At 37.8% G+C, this 24,435-nt stretch overlaps 1 protein-coding gene across 1 annotated transcript; it reads left to right on the top strand.

The window, feature by feature from the left end:
- The first annotated feature begins 6,283 nt into the window (after positions 1-6,283).
- Positions 6,284-7,116, top strand: LOC107713908 (protein FAM46A-like). Its single transcript, XM_016519556.1, has one exon. The coding sequence runs from the start codon at positions 6,553-6,555 to the stop codon at positions 7,114-7,116; it is 564 nt and encodes a 187-aa protein (XP_016375042.1). The 5' UTR covers positions 6,284-6,552.
- Positions 7,117-24,435: the final 17,319 nt, after the last annotated feature.

The raw sequence follows: 24,435 nt of genomic DNA, 5'->3' as shown, positions 1-24,435 counted from the left end.
AATATGCAGTTTGGACTGTGTACTTTATAAAATCATTTCAGTCTTGGACAAGCAAATGGAAATAAAATATTCAGATCTCCTAATGTTCTTAGTGTTGAATTGATTTATCGAATGTTCTTATTTGTTTGCTCTGAGATTTTATCATGCTGAAATGCATTCCTAAATTTGTAGTCAGAAAGTAAAGTTGTAGTCAGTTTTCTGTACGGAGAGACCATCCAGCTATCCTGAAAATGTGCCCGGGATTCATTTGTACAGACTCAAACCTGGCCCAAACCTCATGATTATGCCATTATGCAACTGAAAACAACAGTATTCATGGATAAAGTAACCAAAACATTTTTTTTTTACTTAATATGTGTTGTTTGCATGAATAATTTTTTTTTTTTTGATAACGAGTTGTTCTGCATATTGGTTTTATATCATTATTATTGTCATTAAAGGAATAGTTTGCCCAAAAATTCAAATTAGCGGAAAATGTCCTCGCACTTCCAGATGTAGATGAGTTTGCTGCTTCATCAGATTTGGAGAAATGTAGCATTTTATCACTTGCTCAGCAGTGGATGCTCTGCAGTGAATGGGTGCCGTCAGAATGAGAGTCCAAACAGCTGATAAAAACATCACAATAATCCACAAGTAATCCACACCACTCCAGTCCATCAGTTAACATCTTGAGAAGACAAAAGCTTGATCTAAAAATAAAGCGTAGTCTGTATCCCTATTATTTATGCATTTGCCATTATATTTATTTTGTATGCATTATATATGCATTATTTATTTCACCTTATTAAGTTTAGGTCAACAGTCGCACGTCACTTTTAATCTCTGACACCTTGTTACTTTTGATTTTACAAGGGAAAGAGTGACGAAGAGACTTTGCCCAGATGCCCCGGCTGCTCTGATCTCATTTGGCAGCAGTGTGGATTACCAGATTCTTGTTAGTCAATTGCTCTGAATAATTAAGGCTACGAGTGGAGAGTATTCTGAGCGTGCCCAGAACGTGCTTTACCCTTGCAGTGACGTCACTGATCTCCCACGCGTTTGACCTCATGGGGGTTCCTCCGCGCACGTGCCGCTAGACGCCAGATCGGATTCATTACGAAGGCAGGATAGTGTGTAGTGAAAAAGAGACTTCTGAGAAACCGGCATGTGTTGCTGGGCGAGGATTGATGATGCTGCGCTGGGAAACACTCTGCTCTTTACAAAACGTAGAATAGGATTAGATGAGCTCCACTCTTTTCTCACCTGAAAGGCCTTCCAGGCACAAAGTTTTCTCCAGGACATATTGCTGTTATATGGAAAGTGACCAAACACTTTATTCTTCCTGTAAAAATGGGTGTGGCCATTTGTAGATTTTATGGGTCTTGCTTCCTGTCTCATTCACTTCCAGCTATTTTTAGCTGTACAAAATCACTGGTTTTGCTGCTTAATATTGCAAATTGGCGTGTCTTACCCTATTATTTTAATGTATTATCGTAATTACAAACACACTAGTTTGTAGTGCAAACAGTTTTACCGTTTACTGCATGTTGTAGTTCTTCTCATTATTTCCCTATAGTGGCTAATCAACCGGAAGTCTCGCCCATAGGCTTACTTCCGCATTGAAGAATAAGGTGGATATTTCAATGGTTTGCTCGTTTTAGCTTTATCTAATCAAAATGTTTCAAATAGAACATGTTTTCTTTGGAATATAATTTTAATTGTTATCAGTTTATAGCTTTTTCCTTTCCTTCTCGTATAGGATTAGATGCTTCCTGTTAAAACTCCTTAACCAAAACTCTTAATGACATCATTCACCATGAAGTGACATCATTTTGGAGGGAAAACAACAGCACACTCATCAGTTTGCTGTAGCAATAGATTTGATGGTTTCTGTGATGTTTAGTGGCAATAGTTGCTTAGCTTCACTCTAAAAAGTTCTTACGAATATAGTTGACACCTCATGTATGTTAACTGGCTAACTTTAACATTTTTATTTCTGTACTGTTATTTTTGGCACCGAATGAATGATTCACATATAATTGACTCTGAATAGGAGAAATTATTTCACATAGAAAAAATTACATCACTTTTAATGACCTGACATGACTAGAATGAATGAACTCAGAAGGGACTGGAAGTTCTATTCTGTAATGACTTTAATTCTGGTGTTCTCCCAAAACTAACTGAGCAGCAGTTACTATGGTTACTGAGGCTACTGGTCCAAGAAAACCAGAGTACAAATGACACATTCAAGCTCTTCTGTTTATTTCTCTGTCTCCATGAACTACAGTCATTAACAAAATCGCATTAAGTCAATTTGACACATCAAAACATTGTCAAATGTTTGGACACACATTTGTACACTCCACAGTGATTGAACACAAAGCATTAATGTCCAGGAGTTCTGAATGAAAACCTTGAGAAGAACCTTCCTCTCGAAACCCTGAGCTGAGTGCAAATGATTTAGAAATCAGGAAACTGTTTGATTTCTTCACCAGCTCAGTTATAACACTAGTGTCACCGGTGTCAGAAATCATTAGTGTTTTAAACACAAAATGATAGAAAAAAGGTATATAATAGCTAAGATGAATGTGGCCTGAACGATGCATTTACACTTGGTCCGAGTCTCAAACATCAGTGTGAGGTAGTCTGAGTAATCAGCCATATTTTTTTATGATCAGATAGCAATCTGATTACTAATATCGCATAAAGTGACCAAATATAAATACAACAGACATGTTTATTTCTTTCTAATTCGGTTTCTGCAGAGCTCATGCAAAAGTGTGGGTTAGTGAAGAAAAGAGAAGTTAAATTGAACTTGATTGTAAGCATTACGCTCTGTAACTGATGATGACTGGTGAAGATTTTAATGAGGCATATACAGACTGTTTGAACATTTGACCCTTTGAGAATAAACCTCCATACAAAGGTTACCTCGTGGCACATAAACGTGCATGCATGAACACCTCCGCACATTGTTGCCTCGTGTGTTCAGCATGTTATTTATTCAAACAAATATAATCAATGGCCAGCCGTGTCAATAGCAGCTGATAGCTGACAGCACATGGTGTTTATTTCATAGAGAGAGTGAACATGCCTTACACAAGAGTTCAGCAGCAAACACATTTGCACACTTATTTTGATTTGTGAACGTGCCAGCTGTAATCTCAACATCTTTTTGTTTGTTAGGATGCGGGTGTTTCTCAGCGGCGTGTCACAGTAAATGAGCCGCAGCTCTCGTCTGGACGCTTCAGACTTCTGGCCCGGTCACTTCTGAGTCACTTATTAAAAATTGCAGCTCACTTTCAGATGTGCTTATGCCTCTGTTTCTGAGTGGGCTAGTGATTGGGAAATATGTTTTTGGAAATATAACAAATTAAGGCCTAAAGTGATCTTATATAGTGTTAAGTTCATGAAGATGCACTTTTACTTGAGATGCACATTTAACATATGAAGTCTTCATAAAAGCCAATCAAATTTAAGTGTGGCCCACAATGGTTAATTCAGCTGTTCGGTTCAGCCATCCATATCTTCTGAACTCTTAAGTCAAAACTTGGCACACATGGATGTCCTGAGGACTCCTGACAAATTGTTTGTGATGGGGGCGCTGTAATATAAGAAAAAGAACTGCAACTGTATCATTGTGGTAAGTTTCTCTACTTTTCCTGATGATTTTTCCTCATGCCAAGCGAATAAACTGAAGCACAGAATCAAACTCTTCCATTTCCAGTAATCTGACAATGTAGAAGATTGTGTTTGGCTATTATCACCATAACATGAAAACCATATTTTTGTAATTAAGAAAGATGAATCCAGATATGAATATGGGTCAGTGGTCAGTTATAGGTTATGTATTATTGCATTCACCTCTTCTGCTGTAGGTCTACCGGTCTTGCTCATAGAATATCCAAAATCTCATAAGAACTCAATGCAAAATGTTTTTTTTTTTAAAGTTATTTTTGTGTACAGAATCTGGCTATGTTCTTCTTGTACAGTTATGAATAAAGAATCATTGCAACACTAGCATGCGTTATAAATAATAATAGATTAATTTTATATTTATGCAAAATGGGATCAAACCGATTTAAAGGACTGGGTGAGTGCAGTGACGCAGGGCTTTGTGTCCGCTGATGAATCCTGATCGACAGCTGCCCCACTCTGACACGAGCAGAACACTCACCTCTGCCTGGCCCTCAGACATTTCAGGTTATGAAGTTTGCACTTGGTGGCGTTTTAAAAAAAAGAATGCTCAGTAAACATTACAGTGATGTCCTGAGACACACTTTACAAAATAATGGTTCTTTATTAGCAGTGATGCTTCTATGAAGAACCTTTAACATTCACGGAACCCTTCCATTCCACAAAAGGTTCTTTATATGATTCAAATGTTCTTCGCACTAAGACAAATGGTTCTTTTAAGGAACTGTTCACTGAAAGGTTTTTTGGGAAACCAAACACGGTTCTTCTATGGCATCACTGCAAAAACGTCCTTTTGGAAGCTTTATTTTTAGGCGTGTAGATCAAAGTGAAACTGACTTTCAAAAGTCTAAGTGTGCTAACTAATGGAAGTGCAGGTGTTTACAGATGTGTAACAAACCAGATGGAGTCATTTGATGTTCAAGACGCTTTTCTATCACGTCCCTAGAGGGCAATAAAAGACACCAAACTTCCTGACACTCACCCTTCATTTACTTTGTGTTGTATTGACTTGCATTATATTTCTTCTCACAAGCAGATGTGCTAGAATGGCATTTTTTTGCATTTTCAGCTGCATTACGGCTTTTATTACACTTTTAAACAATGCACTGCTCTATGGTGTGATTTAATTAATATGACTATTGCACATTACTGTTTGTGATTTTATTTTTAAAACAGGGTTTTAATCTATCTATCTATCTAATCTCTCTGTCCATCCATCCATCTCTCTGTCTGTCATCTCATCTATCACCTTGTAAAAAATCTTGTTGAATGTGCATTTGTAATTTATTTCTAATCTTAAAAGTATGTTTAAAAAAAACTGTACTTGCAGATAATGTAATATTAATGAAAAAGCCACTTAAAGAGAGACAAATTCATGTTTCTTAACACACCGAAGTGCACTTTTAAAAGTACACTGTAATAATGTCAAATTAAAAGTTCTACTCTAAAGTACACTTTAAATCATTGTTTTAATGTTTTTTAATGATTTTGTCGTGCTTTAAAGAAGTGCACTTATTTTGATGTGTTGACTAACTTACTAAAGCACATGTAAAGTACTTGATTATAAATTCAACTGAGTTTTTCGGTATTACATTTAATGTAAATATATTTTAGATATATTGCAACTTTATTATAAATGTGTGTGACACTTTATTTTAAGGTGTCCTTGAATTTTATATTTATGCAAAGTTGTTTTGCCATCTTAATAGTCAAAATAATTTGCATCTTTTGGGCTGTTTCTAATTGTACAATATAACATTTCACGCTCATTTCACAACTAATGGTTTGTATTCCTGCAAACAGTACAGTAAACTGACTTTACTTTAGCTTTGAGGAGCCGCCGTTTATTATTTACCAGTAGACCTTTGAATAACCTCAAACCGAATCTCTAACAATAATTTATAAGAAAGTGGCGTTTAAGATACTCAGCAAATATGAAGTAGAGCATGTCACACTGAAGGACACTACTTGACTTTACATGGCATGTGTTTATTTGTGATTTTCCATTCAGTACGTTATTTAAGATCTTCTGCATGGATCCCTGTAGTCTCCAGTGACATTCAGTAGAAACGCAATTAGAGTAGTTTACTGATAGGCTGGTCAAATGTTTTTCGGTATTACATTTAATGTAAATATATTTTAGATATATTGCAACTTTATTATAAATGTGTGTGACACTTTATTTTAAGGTGTCCTTGTTACACATGTTACATGTAGCCTACTTACTATTTTAATAACAATAAATAAAGCATAAATGCATGCAAGTAACTCTAAGCCAAAGCCTAATCCTACTTTCCAGATTAAGCTCGACTCTCTGCTGCTTTTCTACGAGTGCTCGGAGAACCCCATGGCCAAAACGTTTCACCCCACCATCATCGGCGAGAGCGTGTACGGAGACTTCGCCACGGCTCTAAGCCAAAGCCTAATCCTAACCCATATAGTAAGTACATGTAGTTAATTAATATTACTCAGTACTTAAATGTATAATTACACTGTAACAAGAACACCGTAAAGTGTAAGGTAAATGTGCGTATCTGTGTGCTATGATTAAATGTGAGTTTGAGCGCACAGCTGTGGAGAGATGAGTCGTGTGTTTTCATTGGGTTGCTGTTGTGTGTGTGTGTGTGTGTGTGTGTGTGTGTGGTGAAGTGATAGGCGTGACCTGAGGCGCACAGAAAGCTCCAGCACTGCCAGACTGCTGTCATACTCCACTCTCCAGCTCTGCGTGCGCGGATGACCCTCTCCAGAGCAGCACATAGAAGAAGCACAGACCTCCGCAGCGTCTCGCATCAAGCGCATTATGCGTCTCCTCAGCTCTCCTCCTAACATCTCCAGGCAGTAGATCGCTCCTCGACTCCTCCAGCAGACGCGACCATGGCTGAAGAGGACAGCGCGAACTTCAGCGTGTTGAGCTGGGAGCAGGTCCAGCGGCTGGACCTCATCCTGACCGAGAGCATCCCGATCCACGGCCGAGGAAACTTCCCGACGCTGCAGATGAAGCCGCGGCAGATCGTGACGGCGGTGCGGAGCCGCATGCGGGAGCAGCGCATCCATGTGCGGGACGTGCGTCTCAACGGGTCCGCCGCCAGTCACGTCCTGCACGGGGACAGCGGGCTCGGCTATAAGGACCTGGACCTCATATTCTGCGTGGACCTGAAGGGAGAGACGGAGTTTCAGATCGTCAAGAACATAGTGCTGGACTGTCTGCTGGACTTCTTACCTGATGGACCTCCTGAAATACTGCCATCTTCTGGTCAGGGGTTTCCGAGCCGCCTCCGAGTCCGAGATGAAGTCTTTCCAGCGCTACATGTGCTCCCGCTTCTTCATCGACTTCTCGGACATCAGCGAACAACAGCGCAAGCTGGAGTCTTACCTCCAGAACCACTTTGTGGGCTTGGAGGACCGCAAGTACGATTATCTGACGACGCTTGTGGGTGAGAATGAAGTTTGTTTCCAGGCTTCTAGATGAAAGGTATTTTCAGAAACCTCTGATGGTGGGACGCTATTTGCTGTAACATTCAAGCAGGGAATTCGACAGCTCCTGCTGAAGTAAAAGCCGCTGTGTTCCTGTGCTCCGTCACAGCTGCTCCGCCGGCTGAACGTGACCCCGCGTTCACCCGCTGGTAACAGAGTGTTAACCTGTTCTTGATTAATAGCGCTGCGGAAGGAAGCAGGCGGGGCCGTGGCATATATGTTTAGACTTGACAAAGAGTCTTGAGAGGGAAGAGGAAAGTGAGAGTGTGAGGGAGAGACGCAGACGAGAGCGAGGGAGGGAGGGAGGGAGGGCTGGAGAGATGGGTGCAGCTGGTGAAGGGGTTTATCTCCTTCGACAAATGTCTTTTAATCAACACAGCTTCTTTCATTACTATGGGCAATTTGGCTGAACAGACTCGAGGATTTAATAGGACTGAGAAGCACAGTGGAATGCAAACTTTGCAGTCGAGTTTCCAATATTCCTCATATCACAGCATGCAACTGAAGTGTGCTCAATTGGAGACAATTTGGCATTATAACGATGAAATAAGCTTGCATTTGCAATGCATAACATGGAATTCTGATTATTTGTCTGAATGAGATTTTAAAAGGGTCATATCATACTTTTTCATTGAGGTCCACTCATAATATTTTAGCTTCTCATTTGAACTGTTTTTCAACCACTTCCTGATCTTTAGATGCGAAAGACCTCTAAAAAACACAAACCCTGTGCTTTGTGCAGCTCGTGCACAAGATTTGGGTTAGCTGTCAGGTCCAGTGTTCATTTATCTGTCTGATTTTTGTAAAGGCATATTCTCTGTGAGTTTCCGATCACACAGTGGACATCACTGATGTGTGAATAATGTATTCATCTGTCTGTTATAAGAAATTTGTGGATGTTTAGTCTGAATAAATATTCTTTTTGGACTGGGAAGCAAGTTTTGATTTCTAAAATCAAAAAGTATGTTAAAAGTATGTTTATTTCCAAATGTATTTGTCTGCCCGAATCCCTTTGAACTAAAATATTTACTTTAAAAGGTACATTCCTGAGATTTTAAATTCATATTTTAATAATTACAACAATATTAAGAACACAGTTGTATGTTCACGGTTCTCTGATGTTGGTCACATGACATGCAGCTAAACAAATACAAACAAAACAGTGCTTTGAATTATTTTATTTTAACAAAAATAGATGACTTCTATAGGAGCAAATCATATTTTAATACACCGTTTTGGCCATGCAACCTTTTTCAAAAGTGATTCAGAATTCCTCTATTTGTTGTTAGACTCTTACTTTACTTTTATTCCTGCACTCCTGCTTATATGACTTACTAGGAGCTGCGGTGGTATTTTTAATGTTATTTTATTTTAAAATAATTAATTTAGATTTAGAAATGATTTCTTTATTAATTATTAGCTTCTTGTGAATACCAGATAAGGAAACTCTAATATAGTACATCTAAAAGATGAAGCAAAATGTGATTCTTCATAACATGGCCCTTTTAAAAAACAGCAATGGATGCATTTCTAAAGAAATGAAGACACGGCTGTTGCAGTGATTGACATCCAGCAGAATCTGCATTAGCATTTGTTTTTAATCAATGTGATCTGCGGTGTTCTTAAAGACTGATTCTGTGCTGATCATGACGTCTCACCTCTTTTAGTATTTTACGTGTCTGTGGTTCTCACTCGCCCTCCAGTTTGTCTTGACATTTTGACGGTATCCTGTGGATTTTGCTGGCAGCGGGATGTTGGACTCGCTCTGTGAAGTTTGAGTTACTTTCTTGGCATTTTTGGATGATGCCAAATGCTTAGTGTTCAGATGTCTTGTAAAAAAACAACAGCAACACATTTTTGGGACAAACACACATTATGCTTGTTTTTCTTAGTTATTGTATCAGTGAATTTAATTGTCATTCTGCTTTGAAATCTTTGTTTAAGCTGCTAAATGTCATTTTTTTTAACTGCTTATTTTGTGCATAATTTTTGTGTTCAATTGATTGACGATTTGACACGTTTTCCTCAATAAAAAATACAAAAAGAAATGTCCTTTATGTTGCATTTAACTGTATATTGTAAATTCTCTCAAGACTTTTTCATTATGTTCATGTATTCAGGTTTCGTTTTACTCTCCTTTGTTTAATATGCAAATCTAACTGTTTGATTATTTTTATGTCCGAACATGTGAACACCTCTCTGCATTTATAGCTAGTTTGCAGCATATATTTGAGTTCAGTAAAAGAGCCAAGAAAGCTTTATCTGCTGGATAAATGCTCGCATGAACCAAAAAGAGGCAGTTTTGTTCCACAGATCAACTAAAATGGCCTTTAAAAAGGTACTTTATTGTGTAATTGTTTTATGTTTTTTTTTCATGTGATTTCTGCACCACTTTCAGCATCGAATGAAAAAAGAGATATGATAAAGAGAAATATGATTTCTGAAGTAATTTAACATTTTTTAAAAATCACATATGTACTCTGAATTTGAATTTGGGACACAACAAGATTTTACAGAATAACTGATGTAACTATTTGGTGTAACTACTGTATACAGAACTATATGAACCTATATCACCTAAAAGGAAATATAATTTTAGAGGCGGAGCAGAATGAAACAGGAACTTAAAAATAAAATAAAATAAATATACCAAAAAATACAGAGCAAAAATTTTTCATGATATCAGCTAAAAAGAAACCGATCTAATTAGTACATGTACCAATAGGGACAATCTTAATGTTATATTAAACTCCAGCACCAGATTTCTTCCAGGGATAAATCATCATATGTGTTCTACTGAAGAAACAAAGTCACCTACATCTTGGATGCCCTGGGGGTAAGCAGATAAACTCACATTTTCATTTTTGGGTGAACTATCCCTTTAAGACGATGTATTATGTATTACTACTGGATACTTATCAGCATTTTAATGTCATGGGCAGAATGAAACATAGGGACTTACAACCCGTAATGAAGAAAGCCAGCAAGAAGAACTGCAGTTCTCAGAGTGTTCTTATGGCTGAATTATACATTTTGAACACAAACCGCAAACAGGTCAATCGAAAAGGTCATTTGGGGTGAACTGCGTCAGAACGGCCACAGTAACTCTGTGATTTCCTCTGGTTTTACTGGAGCTCAGGCTTCGACAGCAGCTGCACTCAGTGAGCAATAAACATATTTGTGTGTGTGTGAGATGACATTTGTGTAAAGCCACAGTCTGCTGGACATGGATATGACATCAGCTGTCACCCGGGGCAACCAGACCTTTAGACGGGTCAACCTTTAGTGCCCGCTAAGAATAGAGCCGCTATCGCTGTGTGTTTCTACTTGATTGATGCGCGGTGAGCAATGATTTTGTCAAATGTGACGTCACAGCTCTTGTGTTATGTACAGGCCAGTGGACTTTGAACTCAGTGTTGATGTGTGCCAATGGAAACACTAGCTCTGTTCCTCCCCTACATAGGCAGCTACCTTCTAAGACAACATCCTAACCGTCATGGAATCTCATAAATTACAGATGGTCACATCATATATACAGAAACGCTGGTCACTCATACATCACTGACTCGGAAGCAAACATTTGACTCACTAGTTGAGTACCAAATGATGCACTGTACATTATGTACTCGCAGTGTAGTATGAAAGGTCATTTTGTCATTCACTATCAGAGTCTGACAGAGTCCCCCCACCTCTGCAACATAATTAAAGCGTGCATGAAGTGTCCGACATTACGCACGTTGTTTTTTTGGTTATTTATGTGCATCATCCAGGCAGCCTATTTACACTGCTCTTTTTCTTTTTGGAACACTGTACTACAAAACGCCATAGAATATGGCATAAGTATGCAATTTGGGATGCACCTACTGATTCTACTAATTTAACATTAGCATGTTGCTAAGCCAACAGCAAAATGCTGTAAAAAGTATAGAAAAGCATATACATTAGGCCATAACTGAGGCATATGTGATACACATCTCGATGCATAGCCAACGATGCGAAACATTAAAGATACATATGAAGCAGCTACTGATGCAAAGCGATATGATTCACCGCTATTACGATGCAGTGTGATCCGATTTTGATTTGATTCAACACAATATGATTCAATGCAATACGATGCAATGGGGAAAAAAATATGGTGCTCTGCAATTCAGTTTGGTACAGAAAGTTGGCTTTTATTTCTTTGGTTCACTTCAGACAGAAAGCCATGTTAATCTGTATGTGACTCTCAGGACACGCTTAGGGCACTTGAGGAACAGTTTAGAGGAGAAATCAATCTACAATCTTTCTAAATGATAAAAGTATAGCACATCTACTAATAATTATATATAAATAAATCGGCTTTTACCGATGCAAATATGTTAGAAAAAATGCATTGCGATACAAATGCCAACTTGTATCCGATGCACACTTTTTTAAAATTGATGCATAGCATCATGGACTTTTATACACTGATGCGAATCAGTGAATCTGACCATCCCTAATATACATTCAGATTGACAATTTTTTTTAAAAATTTTTATGTTAATATTTTGATTTTTGTTTCATTTTAAGTTGTATTTAAAGTTTTAGTCATTTTTATTCGTTTTTGATTTTTTTCTAAAGTCAATATAATTTTAATGATTTTTATTTCAGTTTCAATTATTTTAATATATTAATATATTTAATAAGTTAAACTACATAAAAAAGAAACATGTTGGCAGTATGTTTAAATAAAAACATTTTATTTCCATTTTATTTTAATCAAAGTTTTAATGATTTTGTTTTGTCTTTGTTATTTTTATTCATTTTTAATTGTCTATATATCTATCTGTCTGTCTGTCTGTCTGTCTATCTATCTATCTATCTATCTATCTATCTATCTGTTTTTATTTCAGTTTTAGATTGTAATTTTAGTGCATCAATTTAAACTAAATAAAAAAGAAATGTCCCCAGTTGCCAGAAATAAAATACGTGTAATTTTTATTTGAAATGATTGTATTTCAGTTAACATTTATTTTATTTTATTTCAAGTAACAATTTTTTAATAGTTTTAGTTTCAAATGAATCTGAAGACTCCCTCTTCTATCCAAGATCATTTTTTCCCAGTTTTTTTCCAGTTAGTTTTTTGCAAGGCATTCAGGGATGGACTTGTGTGTGGAGGACACATGCAATTCTGCCTTTAATTATTTGGCCAAAATGCCTTATCTTCATCATTTTGATCAGTCTTTCCATCAAAGAGCGCCTGACGCAGTTTGGATGCTCTCTAGGTAGCTGAGGTTTGGATCAGAGCTGCAGACTTCTGATCTTCTTTACGATCCTGTGTAGCCGCAGGAGAGAACACATGAAATCACGAGCCATTTGTTGAGTTTATTTTTTAAATCAGAGCCCAGCAGAAACTCTGGCAGTCTTGGAGTGATGTGAGTTATTTCTCTGTTCTTGACTGGTAGGTATAGTATAGTGAGTACTGTCAGAGTCGTCAAAGACGTTCCCACCGTCGCCTAATGCGTTTTCCAACCGTGGACTGGAGAGCCGCCGGCTATTCCATGGGACCTTTTTCCTTTCGTTTCCGTGAGGCATTTTTTCCAGATGAAGAGATTTATGGAATTGGAGAAACACTGAAGGAAAGTGACACTGTTTCCCTGAGCAAAGCCCTCGTTCCAGTGTTCCTGCCGAGGAATTACCTGCACATCCAACAACTCACGGCCTGCTGCCGACTGCTGCCGACTGCTGACGCCACACCAATTCACCATCAGCCTCGTCAAAACAAACTCACTTCTTAAAGCACACCCTTACAGTAATATACACATATATACATACAAATACACAGATATGTAAAAGTTTATAGGGTCAGTGAGATTTTTAAAGTTTGAAAAAAAGTCTCTTCTGCTGCATTTATTTGATTAAAAAATACAGTAAAAACTGTAATATTGTGAAATATTATTACAATTTAAAATAACTATTTTCTATGTGAATATACTGTAAAATGTAAGTTATTCCTGTGATTCAAAGCTGAATTTTCAGCATCATTACTCCAGTCTTTAGTGTCATATGATCCTTCAGAAATCATTCTAATATTCTGATTTGCTGCTCAAGAAACATTTAAGATTATTAACAATGTTGAAAACAGTGTACACTTCATTCTAAGGTCCAGTTCTCACTATTAACTTAACGTTTGCCTTAATAAACTCCTAATTACTGCTTATTAATAGTGAGTAAGGTTTAGGTCTGGGGTTGGATTAAGAATGTAGAATATGTTCATGCAGAATAAGGCATTAATATGTGCTTTATAAGTACTAATAAACAGCCAATATGCTAGTAATATGCATGCTAATAAGCAACTAGTTAATAGTGAGAACTTGTTCCTAAACTAAAGTGTTACCAAAAACAGTTGTGCTGCTTCATATTTTTGTGGAAACCATGATACATTTGATTTTTTCAGGATTCTTTGATGAATGCAAAGAATAAATTGAAATGTTTATTAGAAACAGAACGTTATTTGAAGTCTTTACTGTCCCTTTTGATGAAAGTAGTGCATCCTTGCTGAATAAAAGGATTAATTTATTTCAAAACAAAACATTTTACTGACCCAAAACTTTTGAGCAGTATATAGAATTGACAATGAAAGTCTGGACCATTCAAACACAACAAGACAATGGCATATGACATAAACACAATTGCAACCAACAGTATTTAGAGATAAACTATAATTTCCATAATATGCATCTTTGTATGGAAATGACAATGTCTAGGCAAGGCAGGTTTATTTATATGGCACATTTGATACACAATGGTAATTCAAAGCTCTCTACATCGGCATGATATCTTGTAGAGAAAGCAAAACAAAATCAGTTTTTAAAGCCAACCATTCTTCAAACCATTTGTCCTCTGTAGGGTTTTAAAATAATTTAAGAATATAACAATTAATTAGAACAAAATGGATCCAACTTTAAACATGGATTGTGACAAATAGCCAAACAAACAGTAGAATTAAATGGACATACATTTTAAATAAAATAACTGAAGTGTCATATCCAGCTGTTTATCTAATCAGTGTTACTAGTGGATGGCACTTCATACCAGGAGAAACAGGGCCTGGAAATGCTTGATGACACAACTAGGTAATTAGATTTGGGTGCCATTTGCATAGTTATTTGGTGTTTTCATCATTTTGGCCTAGTAGGAATGAACATGAAAGGTCCAAACATTGAACCCTGGGGGACTCCAATTTCAGCAGTTCCGTTTCCAACAAAAACTGTCCCATCACACACATCTCACACACAACATGAAAATGTTAGGCACATACTGTATAAAAAAAAATATATATATATATATATGTGCCTCCTGTGGAAAATAAATGCTATGAATATAAAAAGAAATGAAGGTAAGATGAGCTTTTGAGAGAGGTGTGGTGCTGTGAGACGACAAAGAATGTGTGTCTCAGGCTTGCTTTGATTGTGTTCTCATTGTTGTGCATGTAACTGTTGTTCAGCATTTCAAACAGACTGGGTGGAGTCTAGGAAGGTGATCCCTTTGTCTGTTGGATTACAGTCATTAGAGTTAGCAGCATTTAGTCACTAGCTGCTGCAGAGATTATCACTCATACATGCAGGGCAATAGGAAAGTAGGGTAAACCCAGAGACAGATGAGACATGGAGCTAATGGAATCTGTCATTAGGGCTCCTAAAGAAATATTTGCTGCTCAGACACTGCTCTATCATATAAAGAGGTAACAGAATTGAAGTTTTCTTAATCTTTTAAGATTAAGAGTTCTTTCTACTATGACAACATACTGTAACTTTCATGACTTCTGCTCAGAAACACTATTTATTAAAACGGCTCATTCAGAAATCTTTGCATTTCTGATGTCAGACCCTGAAACATGTTCACATGACCTCTATTGGTTTTTCAGAAACTTGGCCCACCCAGTCGCGGTTGAGGTACAGTAATGCGGAGGAAGTATTGTAGTTACTATTATTGCAAAAAAGCAGAAGAAGAACCAGAGATAGGAGCAAAATGTGTCATAAAAAGCTTGTGCTGTTCGTGTGGAGCCGCTGCCACTCTGAAGTTTTCAGCAAGATCTCTGATCATATCAGTCTGATCTGAACAGTTTGTGACACAAAACACGACACTACATCTTTAGTATTCCAGACATAAATGAATATATGAATGACGAAAGAAAGAAAGAAAGAAATGACCCTCTTGAGTCTTGGGTTCCTAATGGGTAAGTATCAGATACAGGTGTAAAAGGTGTAAAATATGTATTTTGTTAGCCGATCACTCATTCACATTCAGGGGAATCAGAAAAGCATCTGACCAAAACCATTTAATGTGTCCTACACAACAACAAAGGACCTTTTTCTGCCAATTCTGAGACTTATCTACTTGCAATAACACACTGATGAAGTAACTGCAGTTCTCAAACTGAAAACAAGTGATCACAGGAAGTATCCTCCTTCAGTTTGAATGCATTTCAATCTTTTTTATGGTCCACCAGGAATTAATGAATAAATGAATGAATACATAAGTTAGGTTACTTAGAATATACTGCAAAAATAAACTTAATCAAAGGAAACGGGAAAACAATTTTTCCATTAAACTTTGCATTACAAAGTTTGCATTTTCAGGCCCCCAAAATTCCATTGTTGTGTAAATTAATGGCCAAAATGCATAAAAAGTTTTCTGTTTTGCTGGGTAAACGCCCCTATTGATTTAAGAATTTTTAGATATTTTTTTACTGGTAAACAAGACACAAATACGGAGTAAGAAAGCTTTTTTTTTTTTTTGCAGTATAATATCAAACATCTACCCAACTACTATGAGGAATCATTCATTCACTGTGAAGCAAGTGCTTGGCGATTATGCACTCAAATGTCTAATACTTAAAGCTAAGGTTCTGTTCAAACCACTAACCCTAAGTATGAGCAACAGTAGGTGCTGCTTGCAGTAATGAGAATGAAATGAAACACTGTTGTTGGTTTTCCTCTTTATCAACGGTCATCGATCAGACATGAGCGCAGCTGCTTTAATAAGGTCATTTCTGCATGCTGGAGGAGGATCATGGGCCGTCTCGCACTCTCTGAGGTTTCCACAGAGACAACAGACACAGAGTGAGTCACTCCACAGCGCCACACTAAATGTCACCTGTGCTTTTTCTACACATAAATGCACTGAGTGGAGGAGTGGACCGGAGCAGGTGTTGCTTGACGCAGCAGGGCGTAACCAAATGTTTACAATAGGCGTACGTGACATTTGCAATATAGCTAACATCATAAACAAACACAACACACTCCTTCACACCTCACAATCCACAGAAAAAACACGGTTCTGTCAAATACCATAGCAGTTACTGTTCATAGTGAATTAAAATGGAATACAAATAGTGCACTCATTTTCATACTGCAAGAAAATGTTACTTTATGAAGTGAGTAAATGAAAGCAAAATATTGCAGTGGACATGAATAGCTATATTTAGGCTCAAATATTTGAATCGAAATGTACCAAACACATTAAGGATATCTTAAAAATATAATTTGTGAGTCAAATGCTACACTCTAAAAAATGCTGGGTTGTTTTAACCCAACTTTGGGTCAAATATGAACTAACCCAACTGTTGGGTTAAATTTTTCAATTACATTTTTAACCCAAAAGTTGGGTTAGTCCATATTTTTTAACCCAACTTTGGGTCAAATATGGACTAACCCAACTTTTGGGTTAAAAATGTAATTGAAAAATTTAACCCAACAGTTGGGTTAGTTCATATTTGACCCAAAGTTGGGTTAAAACAACCCAGCATTTTTTAGAGTGTATTTTCTTAATAAATATAATGCTAATAATGTGAAATAAACATAATGAACAGATGGATTTTTAGGCATTTATTTTGGTATGTCCAAATCAAATTATCACTTAAGGGATTATTTTTTCTGATGACAGAAGCTAATACTATGTTATAGTTTTATTTTACACTCTAAAAAATGCTGGGTTGTTTCAACCCAACTTTGGGTCATATATGGACTAACCCAACCGTTGGGTTAAATTTTTACATTAAATTTTTAACCCAAAAGTTGGGTTAGTCCATATTTGACCCAAAGTTGGGTTGAAACAACCCAGCATTTTTTAGAGTGTAGTAACAGTAGCTGCAGTAACCAGGGTCAAAACCGCTTTAGACCCAATATTTAGATTACTGGTTGACCAAAATGGGTTTTTAAATGCTTTATTCATAAGTGATTACATTTGGTCCCCTCTAGTCCTGAACATTATGCTATTTTGGAGGAAATGACCATTACACTGAGGGGAAAAAATTGCTGTAGGATTTACTTTGAAACAAATTCCACTCAGAAATTTCACTAATAATTACAATGACAACTAAGAAAAACTAAAAATGGTATTTTCTTGTAAAACGTACTCCAATAATTTTTGTTGTATTTTGAAAAATTTTTTTTTTTTTTACAATGTAACTTTTAGGTTTTTCTACAGATTTATTTCGTACATATTTGATATTATCACCATAATATGAATACAGCAAGAAAATCTCATTTTAAGTACATATGCTTAGAAAAAAAATCATGATTAAATAGGACAAATGAATGATTTGTGTTTATCATTTCTACACACTCTTGCCATTCTGAGACAGACTCAAATAAACAATATTGTAAAATTTTTATTGAATACTTTTTTTGAGCAAAACTAAACTAAAGGGAAACACCTGTAACTTTATCCACATTATTATAAGCGTGGAATCCCAAAGAATGACATATTTAATAGCTCTGCTGAAGCCATCTGTGCCTGGAAAGAGAGCAAATGTGTATCTTTATATGAAGCAGTCAAAGAATGGCTAGAAAATGTCTTTTTTGTAAGTGAATATATGGCCAGAAACAAGAAAGAAAGGTTTAAAGAAGAAAGCATATTGTTCAAATATTGTTTTGCTATGTTCTTATCTCCTTCCAAATATTTCTACTTTTTCTGCAACAGTTTGGAAGTACATCCGTATCTTTAAACATATGCATAATAAAAGCATTCTTTTCACTAACTTTTATAAACATATTTTTAGATCCAAAACCCAGTGAGCCACCTATACTGTATAGGATGTATTTAAGGTATCATAGCAACACTTCCAACATGAAGGCTGTTCTAAAACTAGGCAGTGTGATTATGGCGTTTTCTGAGATGCTCAACAGATCCAGCCAATATGGCAAGCAAAATCTTTATTATATATTAAATATATATATTATTCCTTCATTATCCAAACATATTCATTAAAATAGTCTAATTTAAAAATTAGGCATTTTATTGAATATTTTTGTGCTATTAGCGCTGTGTTTGTGTAGGTGATGTAAAAGAGGAAAGCAGGCATTTGGACCAAAGCACTTTGAGTCAAGGGAGGGGGTATTATTGTAGTTACAATATGAGTTATTATTAAAAACCTACATTAACTTAAATAAAAGAAAATATTACACGTTACATGTTCTGACTATAGGAATGCGTATGTACACAGGCATGTAGTGTTTCTTTAACAGAGTGACATCGCCAACTACTGTCCTGGCATGAATAATACAGCATTTTAAGTCATTTTGCAGATCTGTGTATATAAAACTTCTCAAAAACGCAAAGGAAAACCTTTTCCGTTTTTAGTTCATTGTTGTCATGTAAAAACAATACCCTAAATTAAATAGATTTATTCAAGTCAAAAATATTACTTAATACTGCTGAATCAACCTAAATACATTTATTTATACCACCAAAAGTATTTTATGTGGGTTAAATTAGGTTAACAATTACAGGTTACCTACTCCAGCTTAAAAATGACAATGTAATCAACAGTGTAATCAAATTGGCTGCACAAGTCATTTAACCTTAAATAAATTAATTTGAGTTGAATTTTGTGCTTGAACTTGAAAAATAAAGTTGAAATTGGCTAAACAATTTTGATGCGTTTAAGTAATGGAAAAACATATGTTACTAATTGATCATATTATTTACAGCTAATTTTACAAATAAAATCAATATTTGACAAGACCGGTAGATCATTTGCAATGGAACCTCTTTTTATTCAGCCAAACAAGTTCATGGGATCCTGACCACGCTATGATTCGTCAGATTTACTATCTAGTGTTTATCATCCATACAGATAAAAAGAAACAGCACAAACATTTGATATCCTTCTTATATTTTGGCACAACCTTAGTCAAACAGTTTTAAACATGCACGCGAGTCGATCAGTCCGTAGAGGTTAAATTTTGGCAAAAACAAAAACATCTCTATGTTTGTTAACAGTTTGGGAGGCTTGATTTGAGCTGGCCTCTATCGTGTTTTATTATAGGAAACAGATGTTATATTAAAACTTTCCCTGGCAAATTCTGCACTTCCACACCTCTGAGATCATATTTCTATACTTTCCTGAAAGACTGTGCAAGCTAATGCAGCCTCTCAGCTCTATTTGTACTACTGACTTGGAAGATGTTTATGTTGTATTCATAGCATTTTAATTGAATATACAGTATGCGGTGGCTGGAAGGCAATATTTGTGTGTTTGAGAAGCACTCTTTGTTCAGCAGCCTGCAGTTCCCTTTCAGTCAGTCACGTTCGACGTTATGTCAGCAGTGACTGACGAATTGGGATCACTTTCGATTGTTAACAAAACAAGCCAATGAATGTTGGCGCACAGAAGCAGACGGACGCAATTAAGCACATCCTGCCCTAGGATGCAGAAATGCATATTTCAATGTGTTCCTCCACACAATTGGTTCGCAGCGATCGACCTGAAGACGTGTACTTTCATGTCTCAATCCTCCCTCGCCACAGGCCGTTTCTCCACTTCGCGTTCGAGGGGTGAGCATATTAGTACAAGGTCCTCCCCTTCGGGCTGTCCCTCGCGTCTTCACCAAAGTCATGGAGGCAGCCCTCGTTCCGTTGAGGGAAAGAGGCATTTGTATTCTCAGCTACCTCGACGACTGGCTCATACTGGCCCAGTCTCGAGCGCAGTTGTGCGAACACAGGGACATGGTACTCAGCCACCTCAGCCAGTTGGGGCTTCGGGTCAACTGGGAAAAGGGAAAACTCTCCCCTGTGCAGAGGATCGTCTTTTCTCGGTATGGAGTTGGATTCGGTCAATCTAACAGCACGCCTCTCAGTAGAGCGTACCCAGTCAATGATGAAACTGCCTGGAGTCATTTCAGCGCAGGCATTCGCATTCTCAACTACCTCGACGACTGGCTCATACTGGCCCAGTCCCGAGCATAGTTGTGCGAACACAGGGACGTGGTACTCAGCCACCTCAGCCGGTTGGGGCTTTGGGTCAACTGCGAAAAGAGCAAACTCTCCCCCGTGCAGAGGATCTCTTTTCTCGGTATGGAGTTGGACTCGGTCAATCTAACAGCACGCCTCTCAGTAGAGCGTACCCAGTCGATGATGAAACTGCCTGGAGTCATTTCAGCGCAGGAAGGCGGTCCCTCTGAAACAGTTTCAGAGGCTCCTGGGGCATATGGCATCCACTGCCGCGGGCACGCCGCTCGGATTGCTTCATATGAGACCGCTTCAGCGTTGGCTTCACGACCGAGTCCCGAGATGGGCATGGCAACGCGGCACTCACCAGGTCTCAGTCACCCTGTCCTGCTGCCAGACTTTGCACAGACACTGTGCAAGGTCAGGGAGGATGTGGAGCAAGTCCTCTTAGTAGTGCCATACTGGCCCAATCGGATTTAGTTCCCTGATGCTCCTCGCGACAGCCCCTCCTTAGCGTATTCCTCTGAGGAAGGATCTCCTTTCTCAGAGAGGGGGCACTCTCTGGCCCTCTGGATGAGACGCGCAGGTTCTAGGTGGTCTACCTCCAGCCATAGTAAACACCATCACTTCTAGAGCTGCTAGACCTCCCTCTACAAGACACGCTTACGTGCTGAAGTGGAACCTGTTGAAAGTGGAAAGGCTGTCTCCAAACAAAGACTTGCCCACTGGATAGTGGAGGTTATAGTCTCTATATATAGCACACTCTACGAGAGGTGTGGCATCTTCTTGGGCATTTGCGCGGGGCGCCTCGATAGCAGACATCTGTAGAGCTGCCGGCTGGGCGACACCTAACACATTTGCGAGATTCTATAATCTCCATGTAGAGCCTGTGTCCTCTCGTGTACTTGCCTCAGATGGTCAGTAACACCGGACCCGCTCTGTGTCGATCACGCATGCCGCGCCATTCCCCTATATGGACCGGATATGTGTGCCTCAGTTCAGTTTGCCTTTTGGTGAACCCTGTTGAAGTTCCTTCCGCACCCTCGGCGGTCAGGCGTGGTGGAGTGCCAGACGCCAGGTCCAGCACTCATGTGTATGCCCAAGGTCAGTCCTTGTGCTGGGCTAGGTGCCCGTGTGTAGTGATTCCCCCTTCGGGTGATCCCACATGTGTATTCTTCCACGGTGAGCCCGTGTCTTTCCCTGACAGAGATTTCCCTGCCGTCTCTTCTGCATATTGATCTCACTGCAGGCTGGCTGACTCTACCACAGGGACTTTCCATATGTAGCACTGCCCTATGGCCAGTCCATATGTGTAATTTCCACATAATACCTCCTATATGCAGGATGTGGCTTCCGTAGCATTCCCCTGCTTGGGTACGCTTTCCCAGTGTTATCCAATATCCCACTGTAAGGAACAGCAGTGGTGGACACCTCTGCCTAAGCCCTGTCCTATCTTCCACCCCAACTGGCATGGGGGGACTTGCCGGCTTTCGCAGAGCACTGGAGGGGGTCAGCAATAGTGGCATTTTCATAGGAATCCCAATTCGTCAGTCACTGCTGACGTAACGTCGAACGTGACTGACTGAAAGGGAACGTCTCGGTTACGTATGTAACCCTCGTTCCCTGAAGGAGGGAACGGAGACGTTACGTCCCGTCACCACAGTTGCAATACTACCGCTGCATGGCCGAGGCACACCGTCTCGGCTCCTCAGCGAAAAACTGAATGTGCAACTGCACGCGCTCTCCTTATATACCCGCGCTGCGGGGCAGGGTGCGCGATGCAAAGCTCGCACACCAACATTCAATGGCTTGTTTTGTTAACACTCGAAGGTGATTGAGCTCTCTGGCGAGATCCCAATTCGTCAGTCACTGCTGACGTAACGTCTCCGTTCCCTCCTTCAGGTAACGAGGGTTACATACGTAACCGAGATGTTTGATGTGTATCAGGGTTCAATGCGTGATTTTCATTACGCCGAAGTTGCTGTTTCTGTGGAGCTTCGTAATTGATTGTTTGCTGTTTTCTTTTTTGTTCGCCTTCCAAACTGAGAAAGTAACATGTAATTCCTCACACAGGACCAGCTGGACTGGTTTACAAATAAAACTCCGACCCGGATAGAAAGACATACACCAACATATCAGAATCCAGCTGAGATTCATGCAGATATTTCTAGCTGATCTGTTGCAATTTACAGTACAATTAACATTTACATTAAGTTAATTCTTTGAATAGTGTCTCCTATGAATATTATGAATAAATAAATAATTTCTATCTTATGGACTTCTCTTCATGTTCATGTTAGTTAACTATATTAGTTAACATGAGTCTTGTAAAACATACTCCAATAAACCTTTCATTGATTGATTGATTGAATCAAAAGTTGTATTTTTAATACAAACTGTATTAATACTGTAACAAATGCATTAACGTTAACTAATGGGACCTTATTGTACCGAATTTTTAAGAGACATCCTCTATCCTCTACAATAAATGGATGTTTTAAAAAAGAAAAAAAAGAAACAAAGTTTTTCTCCAAATAATATGCCATTATTTTCACGCCAATATCATAACACACAATCTTGAAAATCCAAACTATCAAATGTTATACCAAAACTATCCCTCAAGTCAGCGTAAAAGATATGCTAACTCACCAATATAATCGCTGGATCCCTGCGCTAAGAGACAATATACAAGCAAAGTTAGAAAATAACCCATAACCCCTAAGTCTTTCAATAAATATCTGTTTTACAGCCAATTTATATTCTGAATTTCCTGTGCAATATGGCCCAAAATAATGACGTGTGTATGGGCTCAGTGTTTGGATGCTGAACTCTCCCCTGTGAGCTTATCGAGGTCTGACAGTGATTCTGCCCAGACGGAGAAAACAAATCTGACTGTAATCTGACTGGACTTCAATTCCCAACCTTATATTTTGTGTTCTACTGTCATGACCAGAACTCATAAATATAGCAACAAACGTTTAAAACAAAAGGCTGCCACTGGGAGAAATGTCAGAAAGAGAAATGAAAATATATTTTGTAAATACAACATGACTGTCAATAGATATAGGCTGGTGCTGCAGGACAGTGAAACTACAGATGCTTGTCAGGAAAAACAGTTTTAGCAACAGATTATAGGCTAAATAGTTTGTCTGGTAGCTATTAAGAAATAACTGTGTGGTAGCTATTACAAAATAATTGTCTGGTAGTGATTAACACAGTAGATACTGTCAGCTTTTAAGAATCATAACTAGCATATCAATGACTTTTATTGATAACAGGACAGTGAAACAACATTTTTTCAAGTAATCATTTCAATAACTTGGCAAAGTGGTTTTGAATCATTAGGTGCATGTTATTTACAATTAAATGCAAAAGTTAAAGTACTTCTATTATCTTGAACTAAAATATGCTGTAATGCCATTTCTGTTGAAACGGTCTATTGAAATGTCATGTATATATTTGTAATTACACATTTGCAATGATAAAATTGCAATTTAGTACATTTAAAATATATTAACTTTAAATGTTATATCGAATAGCAAACTACAGTTAAAATTATAATCAAGTGTTTTGCATGTGCTTTAGTATGTTAGTCACCACATCAAAATAAGTGTACTTCTTTAAAGCACAACAAAAGATTATTAAAACAATGATTTAAATTAAACTCTAAAGTAAATCTTTTCGTTTGACATCATTACAAAGTGCACTTTTAAAAAGTGTGTTAAGAAACAGTCAGGAAAGTGTTTCGCTCGAAGTGCACTTAAGTGGCCTAGCACTAGCCGTATGAGTTTTAATTCCAAATTTATGTCAAAAATAGTCAAATAATCAAAATAGTCTAATATGGTGTATGTGTTATTCTAAAAGACATTTTATGTAATGCTGGAAATGTATTTGAGACATTACATTAGGATCATTGAGGTCGTTTGTCAGTTTTGATTTTAGCATTATACCTAATTATAACAAGGACATACAGTACTGGGAACACTGAACAATGAAAAGCGCATTTAACATTTAAATGTATTCATCTGGCAGATGCTTTTATTCAAAGTGACTAACAAATGAGCTATAAGCAATTTATCTACT

The sequence above is a fragment of the Sinocyclocheilus rhinocerous genome, unplaced genomic scaffold, assembly GCF_001515625.1.
Source record: "Sinocyclocheilus rhinocerous isolate Xijiao unplaced genomic scaffold, SAMN03320098_v1.1 scaffold1470, whole genome shotgun sequence".
In the NCBI taxonomy this organism is placed as follows: Eukaryota; Metazoa; Chordata; class Actinopteri; order Cypriniformes; family Cyprinidae; genus Sinocyclocheilus; species Sinocyclocheilus rhinocerous.
The sequence above is the reverse complement of the archived record's forward strand: the minus strand, read 5'-3'. Positions and strand labels throughout refer to the sequence as shown.

Bases quoted from the DNA above. Each gene is read 5' to 3' on its own strand.
- LOC107713908 (XM_016519556.1), top strand. From the start codon at position 6,553: ATGGCTGAAGAGGACAGCGCGAACTTCAGCGTGTTGAGCTGGGAGCAG.